The 8,537-nt window shown below is 52.1% G+C and overlaps 1 protein-coding gene across 3 annotated transcripts in view; it reads left to right on the top strand.

The window, feature by feature from the left end:
* Nucleotides 1-5,769: 5,769 nt before the first annotated feature.
* Pkn3 (protein kinase N3) overlaps nt 5,770-8,537 on the top strand; it is a 9,758-nt gene continuing 6,990 nt past the window's right edge. For 2 of the 3 annotated variants that reach the window (XM_004640476.2, XM_023700325.1), the window contains exons 1-3: nt 5,770-5,875; nt 7,657-7,885; nt 8,076-8,221. In XM_004640476.2, coding sequence (XP_004640533.1) covers nt 5,852-5,875; nt 7,657-7,885; nt 8,076-8,221 — 399 coding nt within the window. In that variant the 5' untranslated portion in view covers nt 5,770-5,851. Of the gene's footprint in view, nt 5,876-6,721; nt 6,801-7,656; nt 7,886-8,075; nt 8,222-8,537 lie in introns of those variants that run through there. The other variant, XM_023700326.1, reaches the window with a different exon arrangement.

Below are 8,537 nucleotides of genomic sequence, written 5' to 3'. Positions count from 1 at the left end.
GTTTGGGTGGGTTAAGCGGGCATTTGACAACATGGCTTCTCCTTTGGCATGTTTAATTGTGATGTTAACAGACATCCTTGCAGTTTAAGATGACACTTTTAAAATAAAATTCTCTTAATGATGACTTGAGCCCTGCCACTCAATGGGAGAATCAGCAGAACCTGTAGGGTCTTATTTGGAATTGACATTCTCTATTGTAATTTTGTTGGTTTATTTTTAAATTCTTACTTTGTTTTCACTGGAAAGGAAAAGGTGATGCGCAGTTTTAAACGTTCAAAGTGTACAAGTTGCTTTGTTACAATAAAACTACATGTGTACACAAAGGGTTTGATGTTTTCTCTCACATAGGTGTACCCCAGGGCCTCCCAAATTGGGCTTGTAACAACCCCCGTCAGACTTTGTTGTCTAACTCCGTATTTTTTGATAACGCGCTTTCCAGGATGACCTCAGGGCTATATAGATGGAGATAAAGGGATTTGAATTAATGTCTTAATGTCTCAACAGCTGGGAATTGGTGCAGTTGCCAGTGATTGCTGAAAATGTCATTTGAGGTACCAGGGTCCAAACTGTGTTCCAAGTTGTGCTCTTAATCTTCAATCGGCAGCTTTTAGAGTGGCCCTCCGTGCCCAGGTGTGGCGCAGGCCTGGTGCTCTGGTGCTCTGCCTGTGTGGGCAGCGGCTGCTGCTGTGTGCTGGGGGAGGAAGGGGTGCTCCAGGGGTTAGGAGTGCTTTTGGCTCGAGCCCCAGTGGTCTAGGAGGGGACCGAGACACCACTGAGAACCTGGGTAGGACGGGGCGGTGGACTCCTCAGAGCCACCATGTGGGGTTGCCTTTTGAGAGGCTTCCTTTAATGCATAACCTTTTCACTTCTGTAAGAGCTGAAATTAAGTGCCACTTTCTGAGGAAATTAATGGACAGCCTAGTTAAATTCAGTTTTTTGATGTATGAAACTAAATTGAATTATTCCATCAAAAGGCAAAGTGTAACCCTAACCTATCTAGATGGATAGTGTGTGATTTCTGCACAGGTCTCTGTTTAGTGAGCTCATCACTGTATACTGGTCAGGAATTGTGCTCCAATAAAGGAACATAAAGATGATGGATTGAAGTCATTCTTGTTTTGCACAGGAATGTTACTTGCTTTTGTTATTTTTTTGGTGGTACCAAGGATTCAACTCGGGACCTTGCACTTAGCAGGCAAGCACTTATTCCACTGAACTATCTTCCCCAGTCCTGTTACTTCGCTTTTGGATTTGATCTAAGAGATGGGTAGGGGGGTTAGTTAGTAACTACAAAATCTAGCATAGGTTCAGCTACAAAAAAGGATGGAACTGCTTTGTGTGTAATTTTTCTTTCGAAGCTACGGTTTGGAATTTACACAGGCTCGTACCTCCTGACAGCTTCCCTAGTTAGAATTTTTTTTTTAAATAAAGTGTGTGTGTGTGTGTGTGTGTGTGTGTGTGTGTGGCCAGCTCAGCCCACCAGGGGGCGGGGCGGGGCTGGCTGGCATGTGGTGCTGGGGGATTGAACCGCGGTCCCTGTGCTTTGCTTTGCTAAGCTTGTTCCAAGTAGGTGCTTTAGACCACTGAGCCATCTCACCAGCCCCCCAAGTTAGAATTTTTGATGGTGCAGTCCTATAACCATTGGATGCAGAGACAGCAAGATTGCCTCGTCTTTAAGGCCAGCCTGGACTGTAGCGAGACCCTGTCGCAAAGGGGTTTACTTCCCCAGGAAAAAGTCATTGGGACTGATATTCCACAAAGCCACAGCTATGTCAGATCTGATCACATGTGACATTCTTTGCTGGAGTTATGCTGTTGTCAAGGGTGGCCTTCAACTGGCCCCAAGCAGTACGCGCTTCATCTCCCAAATAGCTGATACAAGCTCCAGCTCGGTCAATTTGGGGATGGGTTGAAACTTAGGCATGAAGTGGGCTGAGCTGTGAGAAAATTAAAATGGCCGTGTGGCTTCCTGAGCCCTGCGCGCCCAGTGGAGAGCTCTTGAGCTGCCCTGGGGAGTGGATGGGGTGGGTGGGTAGCACATCTTGGAGGCCTGCTTTGCAGAGAAAAGCTGGGCGCTGTCTGCTGTTGAGCTCATCCTGCTGAGCTACTCGGTGCTCTCCCAAAGCTGTGGGGGTCAAGGTGTCTGATTTAGTTTCAAAACAGGCCATCTCTATAGTTCAAATCACTTCTCCAATAATTTTAACACTAATTTACTTTGAAAAAGGGTCTCACTGTAATTCAGGCTAATTTTGAGCTTGCTATGTAGCTGAAGGTGACTTTGAACTTGGGGCAATCCTCTTGTCTCAGCCTACTGTGCTGATATCACAGATGCACACCCCCATGCCTGACTCCAATAATTTTTAAAAAAAGATAACTTTTTTTTTTTGGTCGTTTTGGAGACAGGGTCTCACTATACAGTTCAGGCTGGCCTTGAACTCACTTCGTAGCCCAGGCTGGTCTCGAACTTGTAACAATCCTCCTGTCTCAGCTTCCCAAATGCTGGATTACAAATGTGTGCTACTGCACCTGGCCTCAAAAAGATACTTCTTTAAAAAAGAACTGTAAATCGGGTGTCATGCTATACACTTGTAATCCTAGCACTCTGGAGGCTGAGGCAGGAGGATTCCAGTGTGTTCAAGGCCATATTGGACCACACAGTTCAACATTAGCCTAAGTTTACAGCAAGATACTGTCTCAAAAAAGACCTAACTCAGTTCACTGAACTGACCTCTGGAACAAGTTCTTAACGTCCACTACACTGGCTGTTACAATGTAGAGTGTGAACTGTCCAGTGTTTCAGTGAACATGTTTGACAGACTTCCGGTACACCAGACCCACTGGGACCATTCCTGCAAGGAGTATGTGGCTGCTTCAGTGGGCTCTTGGGTTCTCCTAGACACCAGAGGACTCCTAACCAATGTGCTCGTGAATTCATTTAGTAATCTTTATCACTGCTGTTTTGTAATTAGTTAATTTCAGTCTCACATGCTTCCAGAAGTGGGCTTAACGGTTCTGCCTTTTAAAAAATTAGTGCTGTGAATTCTTTATTAGTGTCACAAAAGACTGGGTGTGGTGGCGCACACCAGTGATCACAAAAGCACAATTCATTAGAAAGAGTAAGTCTTCCTAGCTAGTGTCTCTCTCTTTTTTGCTTTCTTCCTCCCTGTGGTACCAGGGATCGAACTCAGGACCTTGCACTTGTTAGGCAAGCACTTACTCCACTGAGCCGTCTCCCCAGCCCCAAGCACTGAGGTTTTTGGTTTGGGGCCCCCAGAGCCTTGGAACCGCACTCCATCCCTCGCCCTTGTTGGTGCTGAGGCAGGATCTCTTAAGTTGCCAGAGCTTGTGGTCCTCTGCCTTGGCCTCCTCTCAGTGCTGGTGTACACCACCTTGTCCTGCTGATAAGTTCTTCAAAGAAAGAGTAAACATTCACTTTCAAGAGTCTCTGCTCACCCCTAAGCGCTCCTTTTAGAATTTATGGCTGTGGGCGTGAAGGCTTCCAAGGTACTCTGGCAGCTCTGAGGAAAAGGGCTAGAGTTTTATGAGTAGAACAAAGAATAATGGACTTCCAAGCAGACAGTGTGTGCCAGTTTGATTAGCTGGTGACACTGTGCACTCAGATTCTGCCCAGGCTTAGATGTAGCAGGACAGTTCAGTACTGAGGTGGAATAAGCCATGTGGCTGGACAGGGGAGACAGGTTCTTTTACACCCTGCAAGGTGGGCTCGGCTCTGCTTTCTAGGCAGGCTCTACCCAGCTGTAACAGCCGGCTAGCAGGAGACAGACAATGCAGCCATCTGGTCACCCTAGGCTACAGCCTGGGTGGGCTTGGTTGTCTGTGTACTCGCCCCAGCGCGTTCTGTGGATGTTACAACACAAGAGTTCCTCTTCATTTTCAGTAGGCCTAACAGCCACTATGCAAAGCCAGCTAATGCAGCAGCCTGGGCTTAGGGCTGGGGGACCCGGTGCTGAGAAGCCAGGCCTAGAACTCCCAGTGATCCTCCCGCATCGCCTCATGAATGCTGGGATTACAGGCAGGCAGCTGCCTGCAGTTGGGGATCTCCGAACTTGATTCCTGTATTTTAATGAGCCGCAGCCAGAAACTGAGGTCTCGTTACTTCTAAGTGATAGGTAATAGCATTAAGCCCACTTTATTATTTTTTTAATTTCTTAATTTATTTGTGTATGTGTGTGTGTGTGTGTGGCCAGCTCAGCCCACCAGGGGGCAGGGCTGGCTGGCATGTGGTGCTGGGGGATTGAACCGCAGTCCCTGTGCTTTGCTAAGCTTGTTCTAAGTAGGTGCTTTAGACCACTGAGCCATTTTACCAATCCCATTAAGCCCACTTTAAAGAGCCCACAGTGTGTTACGCTCTTGTCCTGGTGTGAACTGTTCCATCATTTAAAGCATGGAGCTGGGCTTCATGGCGCATGCCTGTAATCCCAGCCCTCGGGAAGTAGAGGTGGGAGAATCATTATAAGTTTGAGACTAGCCTGGGCTACAAAGTGAGCTTAATGCTAGTCTGAACTGCACAGCAAGACTCTGTCTCAAAACAAAACAAAACAGAAAGCATAGAGGATTACCATTTTGAAGCAGGTCAACATCTGACTTTCTGTGGTCTGGCTCAGCGCTGGCAAAGGCTGCTTCCAGTGAAGTCAGTAAATGTCTGTTCTCCTAGCAGATAAACTTTTTTTTTTTTTTTTAAATTAGTGCATGGTTTTGGTACATAATGATCACATTCTGGGGGGCAGGTTGGTACCTGCACATAACACATCTTTATTCTTCTTCTGTCCCTTTCCCTCCTCCCTCCACTCTCAGTTCCCTTTCCATTTGCAAAATATCTCCGTTTTATGTTATCTTTTATTTTGCCCTTGATCCTTAGGTTTCTCATATAAGAAAAAAACATTAAGGGGCCTCGGAGATAGCTCAGAGAATAAGTGCCTGCCTGGCGAGCACAAGGTCCTGAGTTCAATCCCCAGTGCTACCAAAACAAAACAAAACAACAACAACAACAAAAAAACCCAAACCACATGAGATAGTTGAGCTCCTGCTTTTGACTCATTTCACTTAATATGATGGTCTCAAGGTGCACCTGTTTTTCTACAAATGCCTGAAGTTTATCTTTCTTTTCTTTTGTTTTTATTTTTGCAGAACCGGGGATTGAACTGACGGCCTTCCACTGGCCAGGGAAGCGCTTATTCCACTGAGCTATCTGCCCAGCCCCCATGAAGTTTATCTTTCTTTAGCGCCAGATGGGCTTTTTAGAACCAGCAAACTCAGTCGAATTAGGTGATGTGCCCGAGAGAAGTTGGGTTATTCGTACTTTGTCATTTTCGGCCAAATTGGGTGAGACGTTAACCTCCAAAGCCAAGCACTCCTCGCCCATTTACACCAGTGTGCTGGACACCAAGAGAAGCGCCTGGCGGAGGAAGCCCGGCGTGTTGAGCGGGGTGCAGGCTGTGCGGGCTGCGAGGTCCCCAGCAGAGAGCGGCCGTCACCCCGGCGGACGGCGGGATACAGCAACAGGGAGCCTGACCGCAGAGATGCCCCTCGGCCCTCCCATCCCCGCGCATCCGTGTCGCACCGAGGACGCCCGCGTGCAGGGCGCCGAGTCGCGCGCAGCTTCGGGTGTCGGACGGCGCCCGGGACTTCGGGAGCGCGGCCCGGGACGCTGTTCTCCCGTGCGGCCGGGAGGCGGCGCTGGTACCCCGGTACCCGCGGGCGTCAGGCCTCGGGAGGGGGCGCTCGATCCCAGGTCTCAGCGTCGCTTCCCGGGAAGTTTCAAGTTTGAAAGTTCTGACTGAGGCCGGGGCTTCCGGAACCTAGGGGTCGAGAGGAGGGGCCGAGCGGCGCCATGGAGGAGGGGGCGAGGCGGCAGGTGAGCGGGAGCGGGGCTTGGGGTCGGGGTCTTCGGTGTCGCTGTCCGTGACGCTTTCGCGGGGCAGACCTGGGCAGTCCTTCCTGCCCCCTGGGTGATTCAGAGCCTTGGGTTAGGCCAGCCCAGGAACCGGTCTGGAATCGCGGTGTGCACCTCCCGGGTGGGCCCCGAACCGCCCCCAAATCGCTTCTTTCATCTAGGACTCTAGGGTAAAGGGAATTAGCCAGAAAGAGATGGGGGGGGGGTGCCCTTCCACACTCGGGAGCTGCCTGGGGGCTTAGGAGGTGTGCGCTGTGGGGAGGGGACAATCTCCGTGCAACTGGGGGATCTTCTCAGACCCGCGAAAGCAAGGGTGAGCTGCACACCCAGAGAAGCCCAGCCCAGCGTCCAGGTGGGAATTTGGGGGTACACAGAGGGTTCCAATGGAGGAACCCAGGGTTTTTGCCAGGAACTAGCCACAGGTGCACTGGCTCTGAGTGTGTGTGTGTGTGTGTGTGTGTGTGTGTGGAGTGGGTGTGGCCAGGGTTCCACCCCGAGCAGAGGGGGTGTAGTACCCCACCGCCAGTGTCCCCACCCAGGGTTTAGGCAGCCCTAGGGGCTGAGTCTACTCCCTCCCTCCCTGTTCCTCCAAGAAGTCCCTTTGCCCTTCCAGTCCTGCTCGCACACATTTTCCGATTTCCTGCAGCCTCCGCCCTGTTGAGCAGCTGGGTGACTCAGGACCCCTGCTGCCGGCCCCCAGCTCCTGAGATCTTTGTTTGTTCAGGCCCTTGGCTCTGGCCCTCTTGCCTGGGGCGGTCAGAGGATTTCCTGAGCCTCGCCCTTGCCCTCAGCCCTCAGACAGCAGGGGCCAGCAGAGCCTGAGGTGGGGGTCCCCCAGGCTGGGCAGCCACTCTTCCCCTGGGCTCAGGAGATGGCAGGCCGAGAGGTAAGATGGGGTGTCTGCTGTACTCCCTGAGAGGGGACATCCTGGATTCCCGGTTTGCAATGTGGCCTCCAGAGAGCGGGTGTTTTCTTCCTGGCTTTGACCTGCGACAGAGAGAGAGAGAGAGAGAGAGAGAGAGAGAGAGAGAGAGAGAGAGAGAGAGCCTTCTACTTCCTCCCAGAGCTGAGTTGAGGCCTGGGCTGTGACTCCCCAGTCCTCGTGGATGTCCCAGTAGCATTGGGAGGTCAGAGAAACAAGCCTTGGCCTTGGGCCATTGGCTGCCTTCGCCTTGTGACCCTGGCGGAATCCCTGCTGGGCACGCTGAGCTTTTTCTGGCTTCCAAGCTTCTACTTCAGTTCCCAGGCTCTGAGATCGCAGAGTGGCTACTGGGGAGAGGCTGGTGTCTGGGATAGTCTTCTGCCCTGTGTCACCACTGTGGGCCACTGTGCACATTTCTCCTGTATCGTGACAACTCCTAGGCCTGAGGGGGAGCTCAAGGCCCTGATTCTCAAAGCCCTTCTCCTACTAGGAGGGGTTGCGGTGTGGTGTCGGGCTGTAGACGGCAACCCAGCACCTGACACCAGGAGAGCCACGGCAGTCTCCCCTCCTTCTTCTCTGTTTGCTTTGGATTTTTGAGACAGGGTCTCACTATGTAGTTCAGGTGGGCCTTGAACTCACTGTAGCCCAGGGTAGGCTTGAACTTGCAGTGATCCTCCTGCCTCAGCCTTCCGAGCCCTGGTAACAGTTGTGTGCCGTCTCAGCTGCTCTGAGGGTAGAGACTTTCTCAAGCTCTATGGGTCCCTCTTAGCTGCCACACCTTGTCCCTGGGTTGTAGTGACTCCTCTTTGTCCTTCTGCAGGGTGAGCCCAGCCAGCAGCCCCTGGAAGATGAGAAAGAAGTGATCCGCCGGGCCATCCAGAAGGAGCTGAAAATCAAGGAGGGCATGGAGAACCTGCGTCGTGTGGCTACAGATCGCCGCCACCTGGGCCACGTGCAACAGCTGCTGCGGTCCTCCAACCACCGCCTAGAGCAGCTGCACTGCGAGCTGCGGGAGCTGCATGCCCGCGTCCTGCTGCCCGGCACGACTGGTGAGCGGGCGGAGTCCAACGGCTCCTACAGACAAGGGCTCCTGTCCCCCGTTCTGGCCTCCAGCCTGCAGGCTGCCTCGCTACTCCAAACCTCCCCCAATGCCCCTGTCACCCATGTGCCCTGGTGGAGGAGAGGGAGGGGCCTCAGGCCTGGTGACAGCTTCCTGCACCTGACACTCCCTGCATACAGAGCCTGTGGCCTCAGGACCCTGGCCGAGGGCGGAGCACTCCACGGCTCGGCACCTGGAAGCCCTGCAGAGGCAGCTACAGGTGGAGCTGAAGGTGAAGCAGGGGGCCGAGAACATGACCCACACTTGTGCCAGTGGTACCCCCAAGGTAAGGCCTAACTCCTGGGCTCCGATGCAGGAGGCACAGCCCCCACCTTCGGACAGATGGGAGAGATTGCGCTCTCCGTTGTTAGGGGAAGCAGGGTGCTGTGGGTGTCGGTTGCCCCTATCTTAGCACTCAGAAGGCTGAGGCAGGAGAATTGCTATGAGTTCGAGTCTGACCTGAGCCTACAGAGTGAGACCCTATCTCAAAGAAAAAAACAGGGGCTGGGGAGATAGCCCAGTAGAATAAGTGCTTGCTTGACAAGCACAAGGGCCTGAATTCAATCCCGGGTTCCACCAAAAACAAACAAACAAACAAAAAA

Source organism: Octodon degus, unplaced genomic scaffold (assembly GCF_000260255.1).
Source record: "Octodon degus isolate 3935 unplaced genomic scaffold, OctDeg1.0 scaffold00123, whole genome shotgun sequence".
NCBI lineage: Eukaryota > Metazoa > Chordata > Mammalia > Rodentia > Octodontidae > Octodon > Octodon degus.
This window is presented reverse-complemented; position numbering and strand designations above follow the sequence as displayed.